This window comes from Pimephales promelas, chromosome 12, assembly GCF_988280905.1.
Source record: "Pimephales promelas chromosome 12, fPimPro1.hap1.1, whole genome shotgun sequence".
Taxonomy (NCBI): Eukaryota; Metazoa; Chordata; class Actinopteri; order Cypriniformes; family Leuciscidae; genus Pimephales; species Pimephales promelas.
This window is the reverse complement of record NC_142780.1, coordinates 29381887-29404677: the sequence shown is the minus strand read 5'-3', so window position 1 is coordinate 29404677 and position 22791 is coordinate 29381887. Positions and strand designations below refer to the sequence as shown.

General features: G+C 36.3%; 1 protein-coding gene across 1 annotated transcript in view; it reads left to right on the top strand.

The window, feature by feature from the left end:
* Positions 1 to 22791, top strand: part of cpne4a (copine 4a) — a 52637-nt gene that overhangs the window by 17185 nt on the left and 12661 nt on the right. The window contains exons 3-8 of the mRNA XM_039650808.2: positions 9451 to 9630; positions 10540 to 10611; positions 11043 to 11117; positions 16190 to 16273; positions 16356 to 16445; positions 20922 to 21020. Of these exons, the coding sequence (XP_039506742.1) occupies positions 9451 to 9630; positions 10540 to 10611; positions 11043 to 11117; positions 16190 to 16273; positions 16356 to 16445; positions 20922 to 21020 (600 nt within the window). The remainder of the gene's footprint in view (positions 1 to 9450; positions 9631 to 10539; positions 10612 to 11042; positions 11118 to 16189; positions 16274 to 16355; positions 16446 to 20921; positions 21021 to 22791) is intronic.

Genomic DNA, 22791 nt, shown 5'->3' with positions numbered 1-22791 from the left:
TTCTTAAACACCAAATCAGCAGTAGAACAATTTCTGAAGGATCATGTGACACTGAAGACTGGAATAATTTAATCAGCTATTCCATCAAAGGAATAAATACAATTTTTATAAAACGGATAGTTGCGATCCTTGATTCTGATTGGTTGAGCTGCGTTACATCAGCATCCCTGCATGCACTGTTACATGCGCAGTAATACTAAAGGGAGAAGACTCACAAAACACTAATAAGTTTAATTCTTACTCAAAAAGCAAGCAAACGGGCAGTTCAAACACATCTCAACATAAGACTTGACCAAGAGTGAAGGGTTAAATAGGTTTAAATAAACAAACTGAAACAAGCTAATAAATGACAAACAGCTGAAACCAATGATCTAATAATGTCGGTAACCATGGAAACTGAACAAAGGAACATGTGAAACACAGACATGAACAAAACAGGTCAAAAACAAACATAACCCTCCCTGACAGTGCAACTGCCCTTTGTGATTCTTTATTGCTGCGCGTGTTGCTTGGCAACCTCTTTGGAACTACATTGCTTGGCGGAGGAATTAATGTGTAATAACGTTATATTTTTTGTTGCTGGTGTTTATTTTATGAATAAAATCAATATTAAAATGAATATTTTGATGGAGGAACCGTTTTTAGGTAAATAAGCAGTTGTAATTTCACTGCTTGCTTTAACAGAACATAAGTTTTTTTCTCTTTCTGGTGATTAAAATTATATTTGCCATGGCTTATCAGTTCTGAACAGAGTGAACATTTTGTATTTCTTCATCTTCATGCCCCTGTTAATGTCTTCTTTTCAATCATTTACACTCCAGGTTTTGTGCAGTGCTGAATTTGAGAGGCAACTTATTTTGCTTTGGCATTTGCTGATGTGAAGCTGTGGCTTATCGTGATGCAGCTTCTAAACTTCAGTGACATTTAAGAAATAATATCAATATTCATGAAGTGTAAGCGTAAACATAGCAGGATGACGTGGGTCATCTGGGCACTCACGATTACAATTAAATTAAATCAGATTAAATCTCATTTAAAAACACATTTAGGTTGGCTTTTACTTGACTTTTTTGTGTGTGTTGTATTTTAACTAGTTTGTTCTATTATGTAAAGCCCCTTGAGAAGCTGCTTTAAAGGCGCTATATATAAAAATATTATTATTATTTACTGTCAATCATTTGATGGCAGGCGTCCTTTCTCTGTATGTTCCCTTTCTGTTCCATCACCCCTCTGTATGCACGTGCAAGGTTTTGCTGCCTGCATCATAATCATACACTGTTCGTTCATTGGCCAGAGGAGAACTGCCCCCCGACTGAGCCTGGCTTCTCCCAAGGTTTTGTTCTCCATTTGGCCACATTTTTACACCTTTGTTGCCATTGGCTTGACTTGCTTAGTTGGGGACATTAAACTTTAATTTAATGTTGAACAATAATATTGATCTACCTGCATTGACACTTGTAAGGGAAAAACAGTTAAAGACCCAGAACCAGATATGATGAATGAAGACCCAGGAGTAAGAATTATAATAAATTAAAGAAAAGTTTCACTGAAGATAGTTTGCAGTTTCATCAGTAGAAGTCCGCTTAGATAATAGGTGTCAAATGCTGCTTCTTTGACTGAATTTATACTGATTGCCATGCAGGTTCAGCTATTGTGTCTATCCATCTATATCTGTTATACTCAACAAAGCTGCATTAATAAAAAAAAAACAAAAAAAACAGGACTATTGTGAAATAAATAATATTACTTTTTAAAATAAGAGTTTTTTTTCTCTAAATTTTCATATTTTTTAAATGTAATTTCTTCCTGTGATGGTAAAGCTGAATTTTCAGCATCATTACTCCAGTCGCCAGTCCTTCAGATATCAATTTAACATGCTCTTATAATTATCAATGTTGTAAACAGTTTAATTGGAGAACAGTTTAGTTGTAAACAGCTGCCTAATTATTTAACCGAAACTGTCATCATTTTTTTCAGGATTCTTTGATGAATAGAAAGTACAACAGAACAACAACATTTATATCAAATATATACAGTTGTAATCAAAATGATTACCCCCATTACAAATCAGCTTTTTTTTTGCAAAATTTACAGACTTTCAGGTGTTTGCAATAATCAAATCAAACAAGAGTAACTGAAATAGCTCAAGTTGTTTCCCCAGGCCAGATCCAACTGAAAATGCAACTTTTAATGACTGCAATCTCAAAATTATTCAACCCCCTAAAAAGAATCCCTCACAAGAGCTTAATAACGCAAAACAGGTGTTGTCTCAAGCATCTCATTGTGAGATATAATATCATAACAAATAGAAATATTAGAACTCTATTCAGAACAGCTGTTTTCTGCAAATAGCAATTGAATTGAGATATTCACACTTTCTGATTCTTCCTCCTCCATCCTTTTATCTTCCTCTTCAAAAAACCCACTTTTCTGCCTTATTGTCTCCTTCACTTGTATTCAAAGACAGCAAGCGAGGTCTCAGTTGTGTCAATCTTCCTGTTTTGCCTCATTTAACGTGGAAAGCTGAACTGACGAAACATTTCTTCACACAAGTTGGCCTTATTATAAGCTGTTCAAAAAAGTGAAGCACTGATGTGAGAACATGGTAAACAGCTTATTTGGGGTGCTGGCATGCAGTTGAAATGGTTAATGATAGCTCTTGCTGCACCCTGCTGCCCTCCTCTCGGGCCTGCTCTTATAAACGTGGAGATGGGAAAGCAGCCTATTAATGCAGAGTGAATGTGGATGCAGAATCAGAGACCCCACGTTCTGCAAAGGAATCACTGAGACCTGGAATTTTGTGAGGAAGGGACGGTAAATGTGTCTTCCAAGGGCAATTACAGTAGACCCATGTGTGGGGGATGTTGCACATGTTGAGGCTCATCCTTTGGGGCAGTGCTATTTGTGACTTGTGTGTTTTGTATGTGTGACAATAGATGTGATGAAACCTTATGAAATATGCTTGTGCTAGCCAAACTTCCATCCGGCATATCACACTCACATGAAAGGCCAAGAAACAAGGCTGGTGTGAAACCATTTATAGTAGATTATTTTCTATGCTCTTTCAGTAGAGCAGACATTTTTTTAATATGCTTACACAACAAATATAACTATAACACAGTTGTACTTTCAAGACCATGCTTAAAGGAATATACCAGGTTTAGTAGAAGTTAAAGGATTAGTTCAAACAAAAATAAAAACCCTAGACGGATATGACTTTTATCTTTCAGCCAAACTATCAGAGTTATATAAAAAATATCCTGGTTCTTCCTAGCTTTATAATGGGAGCGAATATAAGCACATCTTCAAGGGATAGTTCACTTTGAAATTAATTTTTGATATGTTTTAGCTTACCTCAAGGGCATCCAAGATGTAGGTGTCTTTGTTTCCACAGCATTTTCAATTTTGACATTTTTTGGTCAAACCGTTGTTGTCTGTCCTATAATGCAGTTTTAGGGGGTCCACCTCAAAGAGCATGCACAGGGAAGTCAAAATTAAACATGATTTAATGACTCGTGAATGTAAGTACACACTGATGGCCTAAGACACGAAACGAGCGTTTTGTGTGAGAAAACGAACAGTATTTATATAGTTTTTACCTCTTGTTAACAGCCGTCGAACTGATCTGAATCAAATACAAACTGAACCGAACTGAACCGTCTCCAGACGTTACGCCGGAAGACTTCTCTGTGCATGCTCTTTGAGGTGGACCCCCTAAAACTGCATTATAGGATTGATAGACAACGGTTTGACCAAAAAATGTCAAAATTGATAATGCTGTGGAAACAAAGACAACTACATCTTGGATGCCCTTGAGGTAAACTAAAACATATCAAAAATTAATTTCAAAGTCAACTATCCCTTTAATACCTGGTGTAAACGGGGTCAGGTTGTCCTGATTTTATTTTTTTTCTGGTTTTAACAGAAATATTAAACAGCATATTACACTGCTCTTTTGAACTTTCTATTTATCAAATGATCAATCCTGAAAAATGGTATCATAGTTTTTCAATTGCCTTAAACCATAATTGTTCAACATATTGATGTCACCATTTGAGCAGTTGTCCTTTGAAGCATAACTGAACGACTAGAAGCCTTTCTACCAGTGGTGTCTTGAATATTTATTTGTATCTCCAGAGCTGTGCTGTCTGGGTGTTGACTACTCTGCCCTTCACTGCCAAAAGACTGTCAGTCCAGTCCAGAGATGCTCTCAGGCCACTGTTTATGCAGGCATAAAGGGACTTTTCTAAGGCTGAGAGGACACGCGTCTTTTCTGAAAAGCTGACTTGTCCAGTCGTTCTTGTCAGAAATTGTCATGTGGGATCTGCTTGTTGATGTGTATGGTATGCGATGACATTCACGGATGTTACTTTATAAACTAAAATAACCTTCCAATAGACGGCTAACTGCATTGATTTGCGGCAAAAATTATTCCTTGACCTGATGCAGGACGTATTGACAAACGCGGATGCACAGAGGATAGAGCCAAACAAAACACCAATCATGAATTAAAAGTATAAAACGAGAATATTTAAAGAGAAATGTTGGAGGATTTCATTATAAGAGAAGAGGAGCTTGGGTTTGTTGCCCTGCCTTATTTGTTTGAACCGCGAGAAGCGTCGTTTACGCTACTACTACAACCTACGTCATACGTCGTCAAGTGCAACTCTTTTGGCATACAGTAGTTGCATTTTAGTTTATAAAGGTGTAAATATAGATATTTTTCTTACAAAAAAACATCGCTTTGCTTCAGAAGGCCTTTTATAACCTCATGGAGTCATATACTGTAGATTACTTTTATGATGGATGGATGCAAAATCAGGACCGCCATTCACTACCATTATAAAGGTAGGAAGAGACATATATTTGTATTATAACTCCAATTATGTCAGCCTGAAAGAAGATTGTCAAATACACCTATAGGTTGGCTTGAGGGTGAGTAAATCTTGGGATAACTTTATTTTTTGGGTAAACTATCCATTTAAAGACTTTTTCAATGTAAAGCATTGTGATTTATCATTGTGAATGTGGTTATCACTCCCTTAAATTATTGAACTTGATTAACCAATAAAAGATAAACTGACAATCGGATTTAGCTGCTGTGCTCGTAGACTTATTGGTTAATTAGTTAACAGATAACCCACTCTAAATGCCCACAAAACAACTATACAGCATTCAATAACAGGTCTCCACATTACTTAAAGGTACAATATGCAGGATTTTTGCAGTAAAATATCCAAAAACCAGGACAATGTTATATATTTTGTTTAGTTGATTACGTACGACATCTCAAATGTTTTCAACTATTTGTAAATCGTGAGAAAAATGCGATTTTAACCAAGGAAACGGGGCGTGTGGGCAGGGGTGAGGAGTCGCCAGTCAATGGCGACTCTTCCAGGTTTGACCTCGTACAGCAATATTAACCATGGCGACAGACGTGGACAACCAGGTTATGCCCGTTAGGCCTAGCAGGACGCCCACGCTGTTTTGATCTGTTGTTTGATTTGTTCACACATTATGGACCATGGCAAGCAAACTTTGAGACAAAAAGAGGACTAAAACGAAGATCAACATCTTTCGAGATGCCGAGAGCTCCACGTCCGCGACTAACATCGACTTAGAGACGCGAGTGTTGCAGGTTACTTTATTAAACAGGTGAGCAAATGTTGAGCATGGTGAGCAAACGAATCAATATTATTTAGTTCAACATGATGAGAAGTTAGAGTATGATCTGTATGTTATTCTCTAATGTTCATCTAGCTTAGTCTCATACAGCCAACAAACTAACATTCAACACACTCAAATGCCGTTTAGTGTGATAGTGAAACTGTTAGAGCAAATGAAACAGCGTTGCATTGCCTCAAGTTTAACTCATCTAATAAACTGACAAGTGTGAGTATTAATCCAGCACTTGCGTGTAGTTCGGTAGAATTAAATGTCTTTATTCCTTTATATCTGCAGGACTCGCGTTGCGTGTGGCGCTGGTATACGTCTAGCAATCGCGCCCTGGTTCATAATACATTCATGTTAAAAACATCACTGTATTCACTCATCCATAAAAGATCCATCAGCTTGACGACAAGATACATAATTCCGCTTAATGCAGACGTCATCAATATATTATACGCCTCTGTTATTGTAAGAGATTAGCGACCCCTGGTGGCTAAAAAATCTTGCATATTGTACCTTTAACATATACAAAACATAACAGTTAATTTTCTAATATACCTTTCAGCTTCTGCAAATCATGTCAGAAGCTTAAAATGCCAAATTTCAGTAGTGATTTGTGTTTCCAGCCAAAACTCGCTCAGTACTCGCTCATCAGAAAGACCTCGACTATGGTTGAAGTGTTTGAGAGATTACTTAAGGTTTACAATGTTCAATCCTCTCACAGTTCATGTGAGACTGTTTTTCACTTGCTTAACATGGTCTTTAAATGTTTATTTTCTTTTAATAGACCAGATGTCACAAAACAGTGGCAATTACTTCTTTTCAGATGAATAATCACAAGGAGCGTTCTGAGAGGTTAACAAGTTATCTCATGTACAACAAAGCATATGTTTGCTGACAGCAGTGTCGGAAAATTCCCTGTACGAACAACAGTTAGACAGAGAAGGGATGCGTATGAAGTGTCATCAGAACTGTATTATTTTCCTTTTGAGAAGTGAGATTTATTTGCATATTCACAGCAGAATTAAGCAGCTGCTTTGAGGTCCATGTCTCCCCGATTGATGTTTATTCCCTCCAGGTGCATGCTGAGTAGATGACATGCAACTTTCTCAATAAAACAGCTCCAGCTGCCCAGAGGAAGCCCATGTAAACAAAGAGAAAACACCTGGAAGAGCCAGGCAAATCTTAATGTAGAGGAATGGTGGTGTCTCCAGATGGTTGGTTGAAATGGAACGGGTAGCCTGAGTTATGCAAACAGACCAATTTAATGGTGAGGTAAATACTTAAAACGAAAAACATATTTGGATAAATAAAAATGTGTGGTAAACAAGATTCTGGAGCGTTAGGGGAGGAAAAAAAAAGTTACTCCCGGAGCCGTGTTTTTCCTGCTTCTTTGGAAACCAGTATGCTGATGTTGAAATTTTGAAAAGTGCTTAAATGTTGTGGCTTTTGTTTATGATATCACACAAATGACATGATATACGGTACACTGGTCGTGATAAACATCCACATAAGTGAAATGCATTATTGTGGCAGACATTTATACGATTCAATCTTTTTAAATGGTAAAAGATCTCAGTCAGAAAGAAATAAAGAAAGAAAGGGTGGCACTTCCCCTCAGAGAGCATGACTGAAATGAAAAACAGAACAGAATCCTGAGTCTCTAAGCTGCCTGAGGAAAGTTAAACAACTGAGACTAAACCATGACTAGGCAGCTGAGGCATGTCAGATAAAACAAACCATTTTCTTTGCCTGTGTGAGGTGAGAGGCAGATACATTCTTCAAGAAACGGGATTTGGCAGTTACATGGCTTTATCTGCTTCTGAGTTTTATTACATTTTCATTTAAAACAGCAGTAAAAAAGTCAACTTTTGGTGATTATACAGTATAAAAAGGGTTATTTAATGCATCCATATCTCCTGAGTGAATTAAACCTTGTTTGAATCCGCTGCATCAAAATGCTTTGCTATATCATCTATTAGTATGGCAAGCCGTTTTAGCTTTTATTCATTTTGATATGACACTGACATTGTGCAAGTTCCCTTACAATGAAAGGGAATGGAATGACATACGGATATTGACATTAGTATATAATTACATTACTGTATGTCTTTTTGGGGGAGAAGCTTTTTAATTGGCATTGGTTGGAAACGTTAATCACATATTGCATTTTGTTTCACTTTTTTATTTAAAGCACACACTGTATACTATTGTATACCATTCAAAACACAGCCTTGGCTTCAGTTTGAGCTGAAATCATTGAAGTAGATGTTCAGGAGAGTCTCCTTGCGTTAAATCAAGTTACCAGCTTTCCAGGAGGATTTCTATGGTCAATATTGCAGATGCTTGAGAGGGAAGTAATAAGACGTTTGACAATGCTGATAAACTTAGACTCAGTGACCTGGGAAGTGACCTTAAAGAACGGATCAATTTGTACTGTACTACCCCAATCCTTACACTTATCTTACTATTAACCACCAAAGACAACTCTAATTGTTTTTCCTATAGTGCGCTTAGCCTAATGGCCCTAATGATTTAACATCAATTTCAACTAAAGTACAATCTACTAACAAGCACTAATAGTATGGCAAGCCGTTTTAACTTTTAATCATTCGCAGGATATGAATTCTTGATATCAACAATTACATTTTCACTAGTTAAAATGATACTAATTAGATTTCTCCTAGTAACAATGGGAATTTTTGATATCAGGAATAAAATTTCCACAAGTAAAAATGCTAATTCTTGATATCAGCATTTACATTTTCACTAGTTAAAAATGTAATTCTTGATATTATCCAAAAATTGAATTTGAACTAGTAAAAAAAATTTTTTTTAAACCATTTTAAACCAATTGTTGATATCAAGAATTGATTTCTTACTAGTTGAAATACCAATTTTACATATCAGAAATACAAGTATTACTAGTAAAAACCTTTATTTTAGTTGAAATGTATATTCTTGATATCAACAATTGAATTGCTACTAGTAACAATGATCATTTTTGATATCAATAATTCAATTTTCACTAGTGACAATGTTAATTTCTGATATCATGAATGTGATTGTTACTATAAGAAAGCCATTTTAGATATCTGAAATAATATTGATATCAGAAACACATTTTCTAACCGGCATGCACTGCGTCAAGTCGAGACAAGCCTAATGTTTAGTTCATTGAGTGGCATCCAATTAGAAATAATCTCAGAATATCAATTTATCTATTACAGCTATTTTGCATTTTTATTCAAATTATATGTTAAATGGCTGAAATTTTGTAAATAAACTCACAAGGTTCAGCTGTGTGGCATTAGCTTGTTAAGTCCTGCCTATAAAAGGCCTCCCAGATAGCCTAGGTTGAGTCATCGCTGTCATTTCATGCGGTTTCTGGGCCACAACTGGGCCAGATGTCATTTGCTATCGGCTGTGTTTTCACTCGTTCTTTTCGAAATCTTGTTTGTGTCACTACGGCATTTCTGAGTGTGAGAGCAGTTTCACAAGTTTTTTTTTAAATATAATCCTTAATCCTTAGAACTTAATCCTTACCCAGTAAATAATGAACAAGTGGAAAAATCATGTGGCCTTTGAATATTGTGGACAATGGACCGAGGGGTCAAAAAGCTTGAGAACCACTGTTCTAGATCATGGGTCACACTGGAAAGGTTGAGTGCATTGCATTATTTGATGCAGTATTCTGTGCATTAGTTTAAATTTTGGCAATATTATAGGTCTTTCTTTAACTTAATCCAAGTATGTATTTGTTTTCTGCTATGTTTACAGGTGGACAGGACGGAGGTAATTCGGAGTTGTATAAACCCCACGTTTTCTAAGGTCTTCACCCTGGACTTTTACTTCGAAGAGGTTCAGCGACTACGTTTCGAGCTCTACGACATCAGCAGCAGTCATAATGGCATGCGAGAGGCAGACTGCCTGGGAGCCGTCGAGTGCACACTGGGCCAAGTGAGCAGCCATCTCCATCTCACAATATGCATAGAAATTCAAGCATGCTATGTGTAATAATAATGGTTTTTCATGTTTTTCTTAAGGCAATGCTCATTTTTGCAACAGGATCTCTATGTGATCATTGATTGCACACAGTCAGTGAAGAGTAGGGCTGGCTCTCTGCCCAAATCAGATCAGAAGCCTTCTAATTAAATAATCACACCAACAACCGTTAAGAGCATTTCCGGACATTTTACGGCTGATTGAATAGTGAAACGTGAGATGTCTGTGTAACTGCCTCAGTGTGGGGGGAATGCCAGCCCAGATGGGCCATGCCACTCTCTTATCTGTAGTTTGAGCAAATGGAAAACCAGACACATGATCTTCCGCCAGATGGTTTTGATTTGCAGTTTCTCAGTAAAGAATTGGCTAGAAGCTGATAATGTATAGCGGATGCCAATATTCATTTTGTTCAATATTCATGTGTTTATCTTTTTGCATCAAAGCCACTTTCCAGGTCTGGTTTTCTCTCCGGGGAGCTGGGTTGTTTGTTTTAGTTTGGTCTGTTATGGTTTGAGGGGGATGAGGAGAGAATAATTGTTGAAATGATCTGCGTTTAAGAAAGGGAGAGAGCGAGGTGTGGATGCTCGCTCGTACAGAGTTTCTAGGGGAATAAAACCAAAAACACTCACTCCTATTTATAAATATTTAACAACTAATTAATGAAGCATTTATCTGGAGTGGATAAGACTTCTTGGTGTAATTATGAACTAAGCTTACATGCCAAATTCTCCCTGAGGGGTTATTATGTGCTGCTCTCTGCTCATATTTGTGTTGTTATGTGTGTGTTCTGCATGCCCATTAAAAGCAGCATCAAAACAAGGTAGCCTCCGACCTACTGAAAATATCTTATTTCTCTCCAAATAGATCCTCTCCCAGAGAAAATTCACCAAAGCCCTGCTTAAACAGGGCAACACAGTTGGGAAATCGTCTATTACGGTGAGCACTTTCCCAAATCCAAAATTTATCTGGTTGCTCTCTCTCACGCTCTACTTACGCAAACATCCAGCAGTGCACAACACCAGCAAATGGCGTTTCATGGCCTAACCTTTAAAAGCCCTGCACTTTATATGACAGAGTTATCAATGCCACTATTGAACCCAGGCAAACAGAACATATTTTCAATGTACACAAGAGCTTCCTAAACAGTCAGATGTGGTATTGAAGGCAAGCCATAAAACAAAAATGGTAGAAAATAGCCAGAGGAGCTTGTTAATGCAAGCTGACAGAATGGAGTAGCAACAGTTGGACATGCAAGGCTCAGTGGGTGAGAGGAATGAGATCTATAAAACAAATGTCAAACAAATGGTTAGCTTCTGATTCAGTTTTCTCTTCTGCTGGAAACAATTCACCATTCTCAATCTCTCCAGATCACCGCTGAGGAGCTGACAGGAAATAACGATTATGTTGAACTCTCATTCAGCGCGAGGAAGCTGGATGATAAGGTAGGAAGACCTCTGTTGAATATGTTCATTCAGAATAGAAAATGATCTTCCATTTCTCAACTATTTCTCTGAGGTCCATTTAACCCTGAGTTTTGGGGTCAGTACAATTTTTTTATTTAGCAGGGATGCGAAAGTGACAGGAAAGTACATTTATAATGTTACAAAAGATTTCAAACAAATGCTAAATGCTTTTGAGCTTTCTATTCATTAAAGGGGTGGTATAATGCCCTGTTCACAAGATGTAAAATAAGTCCCCAGAGTGTGTATGTGAAGTTTTAGCTCAAAATACCCCACAGATATTTTTATATAGCATGTTAAAGTTGTCACTTTTTGAGGGTTGGCAAAAACGCACCGTTTTGTGTCAGGCCCTTTAAGTGCAAATGAGCTGCGGCTCCCGACACAGTGGGCGGAGCTTCAAGGGTGTGTTTGTTAGCAGCTCCAATTACCTCAAGCAAACACGCTAAAATGTCAGAAACTGTACTGCCTTTTATGTTTAAACCGGAGTCAGGCAAAGATGGAGAGACTAAGAAGAAGTGACAACATGTAGAATGCAACAGGACATCTCTGAATGGTTAGTTGACGAATTTATGTTGCTGATGTGGAGTTAACTAACGTTATCTTCAATTAGCATAGACGGTTTTGCAAGATGTAAACAACACTGGTCCAGAAACACTTTCTGTTTCAGTTTGTAACTGTTTTCTTTATTTCACATGTAAAGAAAACATCTTAAAGATGTTTGTTTAACTTTTTGATTCAGTTTTATATGTTCTGTTGGTTGTATTTTATCCCAGGTTTAATGTATTGTTAAAAAACTGAAACAGGAAGTGCTTCTGAACCAGTGTTGTTTACATCTTGCAAAATGGTCTATAAATCGCTTGTATAGGAACTGTTGTGAGATGAACACAGAGTGACTTGTGAAAAGTCGGATGCTACAGTTTGAGCTGACTTTTATCAGCAAACAGCTTTAAATTTTAGGGTTGGTGATATCACTAACCCGGGAGGAAGCTCGTGTAAGTTAGTGTAAGCAGTGCTTAAAAAATGATTTCTTTAAAAGCAAATGTCTCCCTTTGCTTTGAACTTTGAGCGTTTTAACTTTGCAGATATTGTTTATGCTCGAACAGCAACATTACACACTAACTAAAGTTAGAAAAGTGAAATCATAATCAACCACCCCTTTAAAAAAATCCTATTTAGCAACACAACTATTTTCAACATTGATAATAATAAAAAATGTTTCTTGAGAACCAAATATTTTTAGGTTACATATAGAATATTTCTGAAGGATGATGTGACACTAAAGACGTGATGCAGCTTTTCCATCACATGTTCAAATATATTCAATATTTCACCATATTACTGATGTACAGTACGTGTGATCAAATAAATGCAGTCTTGGGGAGCAGAGGTTTCTTTTAAAAACATAAAAAAATCTTATGGACCCCAATCTTTTGAATAGTAGTGAATACTTTCCTTTACATCGAAGACACTCGTCATTTTGTCTCAACCTTTTCTCACGGTCTATCTAATCCATAGTATTAAACAGTCCAGTTTTTGCAGCTGAGCAGTTTTCTGCTCTCTTGCATTAAGACTTGTGTTTGTTATCACGTGTCAAATATAGTTTAACTCTCCCATCCTTCACAGTTGCCTCTTGGCAAAGTCATGCATTACATTGTGAGAGGAATATGAATTGAGCTGCTCAAACTGTTGAGATCAGACGGAAATGATCAGGGTTGCTGTTAAAAACACACTTCAGCCTTGAAGAGTTCCCATACTCGAAAATGCGGTCAGACAGTTGAGAAAGAAAAAGACAGAGAAGAAAAAGTGACAGAGAAGAGTATACTGTTCTACTTTAGAAAACACAATCAACTCTTGTCAGCAGGGTAATTACATGGGACTCAAATTAAGTAGAGGGATTAAAACAAGCATTACAAATGGCCCACAGGAGTGTCTTAGCTTCACGCGGAGCGTCTCGTACTGCAGTTTGACAAGACATCAAATGGTATTGTGACGGGGCCTTCAGGTAATTGAGAAAATGATAGGGAGACACCAGAAACTCTTAACTAACGCTTGACTACTACGACACCTGGAATACACTGGGAAAATGTGACCCAGGCAAGGCAGAAGTGCCATTACATCAGTAGATGTACATTACACCCCATAATAAATCGAAGAAACCCTTAGACGTGCAACTAACCTTTCGAACATCAATATGTCAATACTTCAGTATGTTCAGATAGGGGAGTACAGATCAGATTTCTTTGGCATAACCTGTGGAGTACCACAGGGGTCAATACTGGGTCCAAAATTATTCATTTTGTACATACATGAGATATGTAGGGTGACCAACCTCTTAAAATGTGTTATTTTTGCAGATGATACTTGTACTGGGGAAAATCTTAAGCAGCTTTTGGAGGTGTTCACAGCAGAAATAAAAAAGTTAAAAATATGGTTTGACTTAAACTATTGTAGATAAAACCAAATTTATGCTTTTTAGTAATCTTAAAATTTACACACAAGTAAAGGTATTGATTAATAATGTTAGTGCACGAATACAAATTTTTGGGTGTGATTTTGGATTGCAAAATTTGTTGGAAACCCCATATCAAAAATTGCGCAGAGGATTGGAGTAATGGGGAAAGCAAGGCATGTATTGAGTAAAAAAAGCACTTTATATTTTGTATTGTTCACTGGTTTTGCCAAACTTCTATTATTGTGTAGAGATATGGGGAAATACCTACAAGACCACCTTACAGACTTTAAGAACACACAAAAAAAGAGCCATTAGGTTAGTAAATAAAGTAGGATACCATGAGGACACTAATTTATTGTGTTTAAAATTGCACACTCTAAAGTTCAATGATTTGGTAAAATTTAAGACTGCACAAGAAATCTATAAAGCAATAAATAAATAGTTGCCTGGAAACATTCAACATCTATTCTCAGATAGGGAAGGTGGAAGCTCAAAAAAATAATTTAACCATTTCATTGATGAGAATCCCTCTTAAAACAGAAATACCAACCTGAAAACACAGGGCAGCCTATGCACAGAGACGCCACACCAAACACTATCTCTTTCAAGAAGAACTTCCATAAAGGGGAGGTATGAATGCTAACGCATCCCAGGTAACCCAACCCCTCGCGTTTTATATTATGAAACTGCAGCACTGATTTTTTTTGTGTGTGTGTGTGTGGAAAACTAATGCCAATAAACAACGAGTGTACACTTCACCCTGCTGCAATAGAACAGGAAATAGGCTTTTCATTTAAGAGCCCTTTTCTTCTCCTTGTCATAATCCTTCAGTGAAAATCATATCCCCTGCATCTGAGTTATTAAAACTCTAATTAAGCTTCTAGACTAGTGGAGAGATCAGAGACCCAGGCTGTCAAGATTCTTTGAAAACTTTTGATAGTTGCTATTTCATTCCCCCGTCTTTAACTTTGACTGAATGACTATAAAGGATTTAGGGGAACACTGCTGTTGTAGACAACATCTTTGAACGTTAAGCTGTGAGTGGACTGTTTTGACTCTTTTGTGCTTTCTGCTCTTTTTATGTGTGAAAGTTGTTCTGAAAGTCCTGAAAATGTCTCCTGGTTATTCAATGCAGTTTTGATCATTCAGCATACCTGCCCTCAGTCCTCTGTGAAAAAGTGACTACTTTAGCTGAGGAAAATCTGCAACTGTAGGAAACTTAAGTTATTGTCAGCAGATAATTGTAAGAGTTTAAGATTTAAACAGTATTAGGGAGATATAAATGCTTTTATCATATATTTATGTTATGTAGGCTAACTTTTCAAGTGCTGAAAATAGTTTACTGAAGGGAAATATCTGTGCTCTATGTAATACAGTACGTCTCTGTAATCGTTTACAATTTAAGAAAGTGATTTGCCATTAAGCAAGTGATTATTTTTTTGAATGGTCTGAAAAATGTGTTTTATTACCCACAGTTACCAACTTCAGTGTATATGTAAATATGCTTCTGTTAGTTAAAAGAAATGTTCATGTTAGTTCACAGTGCATAACAAACACAACTTTTAATATAAAAAATGTATTAGTGCATGCTGAGATCAACATTAGCTAAGATTAATAAATGCTTAAACCTTATTGAAAAGTGTTACCTATAATATTTATTTACTTTCATTTATTTTATTTATTTGCACACCCGATTATTATCCAGTTAATTAACTGTAGGCCATTTGATTTTGATTATTTTTTTATGCAAGGAATAATGCTATTATTCAGACACAATTAATAGCTAAATGCTTTTTTACGTTGCAGGGGCAACATTATTAAATCTTAAATAATAAAAGAGATTGGTTTTGAAAAACGTTTATAAATAAATAAATTAACTAGGTACAGGGACAAATTTGATTGCATGTATTATGGTCCTATTAATGCAACCTCCATCCCCTCAATATTTGGCTCCTAGCAGGTGAAGAGACCCCTATCAGACAGATAGCAGCAGAGATGGGACGGGGACAGGGGTTGCACAAAGTGTTGCTCAGAAAAAGTCACCAGCAAGGACACAATTAGTTTTCACTGTCAGTGCCAAGCAGAATTTAGAGCAGATGCAATCCCAGGAAAGAGCAGTGGAGTGCATGGAAGTGAGTAAACTGATGTTATAAAGACAGTGATTTGCTAAAATTGAAATGTTTCAAGTATTGACGATGCTGCTGGGTCACATAGATGCATATTAGATACATAACACATATTATGGAATATAAACAGGTACATTTTTTTGTTTGATTAGTTCACATTAGCTACTAATTAAGCAACTACATGTCATCTACCATTAATAAGTGTCTGCTTAATATCTGCCAGTTAAACTACTGACTAAGTAACTTTGCATGTATGCCAACTTCTAACCCTGACCCTATAACAGTCCACTAATACTCTATGAGTTAGTTGATATGTAGTTTGTTGACGTGGTTGCAAACTTAGAAAAATATTTCATGTGGACTCTGCTTTAAATAAAGTGTGTCCTCTAAAATCTCTACCATTCTCTCCAGGATCACATTATTGGTCACGTTTGTGATGCTGTCAGCTGATCTCTGTGCTTCTGTTCCTCCCTCAGGATTTTTTCAGCAAGTCAGATCCGTTTTTAGAGATCTACAGGGTAAATGATGACAACACTCAGCAGCTAGTGCACAGAACAGAGGTAGGATAACCGTTTCTCTCGAAGATCTCCCAGTGATAGTTCTTCACCAACGTTGAATTGTTTTCCCCCTCTCTTCACACAGACCGTCATGAATAACCTCAACCCCATGTGGAAGACCTTCAAGACATCCCTTAATTCGCTCTGTAGTGGAGACCATGAAAGAATACTGAAGGTAAATTATGATTTATCAACACATCTCTGTAGGAGATGAAGATGTGATCATCTGTATATGATTGACACTAACAAATAAATATATGGATTTATTTTAATTTAGTTTTACATTTACATTAGCATCTGCAATTCATATTCCTGGCAGACGACAGCTTGTAAGAAGCATAGAAGTACATGTATTGTGTTTGTACTGTAATTTGATGTTGCTGCTGTGCTTTTTACCCATCACTGCAGTTTGAAAGGCACTTCAGCACTTTGGGAAAAGTTGTTTTAATGAATACATTTCAATGTTTAGATTTCCGATGTATTTTAATGTAACTTGAGAAATAGAATTTTTTTTGTATGTGTGCAAGTGAGATATGTTTGAAGATCTGTCGGTCTGCCTTCATGTATTTTGCTAGCCTATATATTCATATATTCTGCTTAATGTTATCCTCACAGTCTGATCCATCCAATAACTGCACATAATATATATATATTTTTGCCTTAAAAAGGAATTCATGGCATCAACATGACTAGATAAAATGTGAAATTAATTATAAGATTGACAACCTCTTGTACTTTTTGTACTTTTTTATTTGTTAGGGTTAGGATTGTTAGGATTATTTTTTTATATGTTTTAGCTTACCTTAAAGGCATCCAAGATGTAGGTGTCTTTGTTTCTGGAGTAGTTTCAATTTTGATATTTTTAGGTCAAACCGTTCTTGTCTGTCAGTCATATAATGCAGGTCTATGGTCACCACCTCAAAGAGCATGCACAGAGAAGTCCAAATTAATCATGATTTAATGACTCGTAAATGTAAGTACACATTGATGGCCTAAGACACAAAACAAGTGGTTTGTGTGAGAAAACGAACAGTATTTATATCATTTTTACCTCTTGTAACCACAGCCACGTCCAAGTGATCTGAGGGCGCGGGTGCTTTGTGGCTGTGGTTAAACGTAAAACGTAAAACGCTATAAATACTGTTCGTTTTCTCACACAAACCGCTCATTTCGTGGCTTAGGCCATCAATGTGTACATTTACGAGTCATTAAATCAAATTTAATTTGGACTTCTCTGTGCATGCTCTTTGAGGTGGTGACCATAGACCTGGATTATATGACTGACAGACAACGGTTTGACCTAAAAATATCAAAATTGAAACTACTGTGGAAACAAAGACACCTACATCTTGGATGCCCTTGAGGTAAGCTAAAACATATCAAAAATTAATTTCAAAGTGAACTATGCCGTTAATCTAGAATCGACCGTTTTACTGGTAAACAATTTCTTGGGCAGAGCTAGACAAGCTTGGTGAGGTTGCATTTATATGCGGACAGACATGCATTACTGATTTTCATACTACTTTGAAATTCATGTGTTGCTGGACCGTCATGTGTGCTCAGATCAGTTATCTGGGGCAGGAACTCTCACCAGTCACATGGCCTGATTACACTGGCCCAGGATTATTAGGCTGGGTGAGCATGTGTTTCAGCAATGATTCACCAGGATTTCCCATGGGTTTTACTTAAATATTTACATTCCCTAATTTGCCTTCCTCTTTCTGGTCTCTGGCCATCTCTTGCTTCATTTATTCGTTCAATATTCATCAAAGACTGCCTGGTTTAATTGGGAAAGGAATTACTCAGGGAAAGTTTGAGCTAAGCAATGTGTTCAAGCGCACTAATTTAATATTAAAAGTAGTAAATTCCCGCAGGAATCTGAATTAAAGTACCTCCTGTTAAATTATTATAATCATGATATATAATCAAATGTGCCTAGTATAGATACTTAATACAATAATTGTTTTTTTTTTTGCTATTTTTTTATATGAATGATGCTGTAATGATTTTTAATCGTGTAATTTGTCTACATTTTTACATTAAAGAAATGTTATTATTCTTCTATGTATTTTATTCAATTTAATATATAAATATACGTGTTTTGTTTAAAAATGTCTCTTGAATTTTTAAGGTTTCATGTTCTTTAAATTCAATAATTCAAAAAACATTATTATCAGCATAAACCATGTTTATCCTCACTTGCAAAAATTCCTATATTATTCCTATAGTTGATTCATTGATTAATTTGTCAATGGTAAAAACAAAAGATTTTTAGGTATAGACTTAAACTACTGTTCAAAAGTTGGGGTCTGTAAGATTTAATTTTATGACTCTTTAGAAATATGCTGGTACTCAAGTATATCAACTTATTGTTATGACAGTTGAAATGTGCTGTTTAATATTTTTGTCGAAAACATGATCCTTTTTTTGCAGGATCCTTTTATGAAGCATTTATTTGAAATATAATTTTTTATAGCAATGTAAAAGTCTTCCCTGTCTCTTCTGATCTTGCATCCTTGTAGAATAATACTTTTACTCATCAAGGATGCAGTAAATAGATTGCACAACCAATTCCATTTTGTTTTGTTTTTTTGTAGTGTTACACTGGGGTCTTGGAGTCTGTTTACTCAATGAAGTCCATTTAACAACAAGATACTTTGGTCCGTCTGTAAACATCTCTTAAGGGCACCTGTGTGCCTCTCTTTCTGCTCATAAAGTGCATCAGCATATGGCTGCGTGTGGCCTCCCTTCTGCCCACTTATAATGACTTAACAGAACACAGACCTCAATACAGCAAAAGGCTCAGGCTCATTTAGTGTCAGCCATCCTCCATGCCATCTGCAGAATCACACCACTCACAGCTGGAGCTCACCCCATTCACAGACCTGCCCTTTAGGAGTCCATTAGAGCGCTGCTGTCTCACCACAGAGCAACAACACTCAGTGTGGGAAACATGTCTTCCTTTTAGAACCTACTGAACACTTAAGGAGTGCCGTGATCGAGCCATGTGGTTAACTCGTAATGGCTGTGATTGATTGAATCCCTCTGATATTCGACAGGACTTATTATGACTCCAGCGAAGCGTATTTGTTGTGGGCTAATTAAATATTAAAGCTACACTGTGTGATTTTTACCCCCATCTAGCGGTGAAAAGGTATATGACCATTCAGTGAATGTTAGTTTCTGTTCCTCTGAATTCCGATTTCGTTTTAACTCCTACGGTGGCCAATGTAGTCCAAGATTAACATGGCTTCCAGTTCAACCTCGTCCATGAGTGTTAACTCAAACGTAAATGCGAAAGGCGAAGCTTGAATTAACGGGTATGTCCCTCTTTGGCTAATGTACTTTCAAGATGGAGGGGCAACATGGCGACCGACATTAGAACCCCTTACCTGTATGTATTTTCAATGGGATATTATACACTCACGAGAATACTTTATTACTTGAACGAAGTAAATATACATTAATATTTACGAAGTAAATATACATTAATATATAATATAATACTTTAAGAATAAACTAAAAGAGTTACACAGTGTAGCTTTAAGCATTTGGATTTCATTTTTCTTGTACACTGACATCTCCTTCTTCTAACAGAGGAACAGTCAGTTAAACAAGACATGCAGATAGTCCTGCCTCCGACTATTTTCATTAGTTGTGCTGATGTTGCTGTGTCAAGCTGGCTTAGTTATAGTTGTCTTGGCATATGCTTGGATAAAAATGTCCGTTAAAGGGTTTATATGTAAAAATGTTCATGCAATAATCGTTTGCCAGTGAGTGAGCTTGTAATGAAACTTAAAAACAAGACCTTCCCTGACTTTCTAACTTGTCTGTGAAAGCCTGTAGACTGATTTTTATGTGAAAAAGAAATTTGCTGTAAATATATTGCGGCATTGGATCAGTCTCTTGTATGTTACGTGTGCAAGTCTAAGTTGCTTGCTGTAGTTCTCTTAATGGCCACCAGTGTCGCCAATGACAAGTGTTTTCTAAATTCTACTCGTCTTGCATCATAAAAGAATGATAATGTGGTAACCAAATTACTCAAACCACTCTCTTTTACAGCAACATTATACAAGGCAGCTGCTTGTTGTCCTAGAAATTGCAGGAAACCATCAAACTTTAATTAATTTGTCATGTCACTCTATGTTTAATGCATGGATGCATGGGACACACAGTGATGGTGAGTCTGCTCCAGTTCTGTGTGCTTTGTGTTCGGGTTCCAGACATTTCTGGTGTTCAGGGCTCTCTGTGGACCGAATGCTGGCATCTACTGAGTGGGTTCAACAAGGGTATGGTGCCCCCATCCCTCAGAATATCTTTTATGTATGTTACAGAGGAATTTAAAAAAGAAAAATGGTATCCAAACATTTATAGAGGAAACAAAATGTATCTGGTGAGGGGGATGGGGAGTGTGAAGAGAAAAGAAATATAATGTGAACGTGATAGTGCAAGAGAGGTTGAATCATGCAAGAACAACTAAACCAACACATAGGTTTTAGTGATATTTTTGTATTTAATTTAATATCTGGAATGTAAATTAAATGGATTTCAAGGTTTAAGATTGTGAAATGGGTCTTTTGATGCCTTGTCTAAATCTGTTGTTTGCCTTTGTTTATTTTTTTGCCTGTTGTGTTCTTCCTGTGATATTCAGTGTACAGTTTGGGACTGGGACTCGAACGGAAAGCACGATTTCATCGGGGAGTTTCAAGCTACGTTCAAAGAGATGCGATTGGCGATGGATGGAAAACAGGTAATTTGTTATAAAACATACTGCAATTTATTTTAGCATTCACATCCACCACACATCTACAACTCAAGCAGCTTTTTAAATCCAATTGGCTTTATTTGAAACAGCTCTCTGAGATATAGCAGGTTAAGATATTGATGAGAAGGAACTAGTTTGGTTCAAAGAGTAATCAGCAAAAGTGAAAGATGAAAGAGAAATGAGGTTACATGTCAGTTTAGTTTCTCCCACAATCTGTAGAGAATTACGTCAAGTGTCCCTGACCTGAACTGCTAATATGGATGGATAGATAGATAATTTTACAGTAATAGATGCACACGATGACAATTTCAGACCCCAAAATAGCAGGGTGTTCAAATACATATTTTCCTATTTTTACTATATATGTATATATATATGTATATATATTAGGGCTGTGCAAAAACTAATTGCGATTAATCGCATCCAAAATAAAAGTCTGTGTTTACATAATATATTTGTGTGCGCTGTATATAATTATTTTGTATATATAAATACACACACATGCATGTATATATTTAATAAAATGTGTTATTCATATATAAAATATTTATATTTATTATAATATAGATTATGTATTTATAAATATATACAGAATTTAAGCGCAAATAATTCTTAAATATATACATGCGTGCATAGGTATTTATATATACAAAATAATTATATACAGCGCACACAAATATATTATGTAAACACAGACTTTTATTTTGGATGCGATTAATCGCAATTAACTTTTGCACAGCCCTAATATATATATATATATATATATATATATATATATAAAAGGATGAATGGATGGACAGACAGACAAACATACAGACCAAAACCAAATCATTCTAAGAAGGACCTGACATACACATTCCAAAAACATAATTAAACTCAAAATGACTGGCTTTGAAACGAACAATGTGCTCTAATGGAATTTTCAGTGGAATAATTGCATAATTACAATAATTTTAAACCTTCATGACAACTGATGGAATTACTTTGAAACCCTATTCTGTAAGTCTGTAGCAAAACAGCATGTTGCTTTACACTTTAAATGTCACATAAACATACAAAAAAAAACATCACATCAGAGTTCATAGCCCTGTACCTTTTAGATCTCCGAGTGTCCATTTAGTCATTCCGCACAACTTTAATTTGTAGCTTACTCTCTATTGCATTTATGCTGTGTAGAAAGTGGAAGCAAACAGGATAATTGGCATTTTTAAGGTTGAAAATTCACACAAAAAAGAAACATATCCTCCTTAATAATCAATAATGAGGATGTTGTTCTGTGTAAGTTGTTGAAGTTTTTTTTACATCCCTATTAAAAAGTCTACATTGTAAAACTTGTTCTAAAAATGGCGCGATGATTAACCATTACTGCTAAAGACTTTATTAAGACCGCATCTCTTTCTGATTTTGATAAGAATAAGCCATTGTCTTTTAAGCTGTCAGTTAACTGTAACCCCACTAAAATGCACAGCTACACCTCGTTCACTTGTAAAGTGGCTGGTATCTCAGTACCGCAGGCATCAGTACCAGCCTCTGCTAATTATTTTAGAACATCGCTTCCAGGCTTGACATCATTCCTCATTATTATAACTAAAATTGTTGTTTTCTGAGTCTATTGTCTAGAGGAGCACTTGTTTTGCTCCTCCAATGGGAAGCGCTTATGCACCATCTCACACATATGAAGCTATTTTATTGTCCAGGTTGTCACACACTCCAACCCGTACTGATGGAAAGCTAATGGTTGTTTTTGTTTTACTTT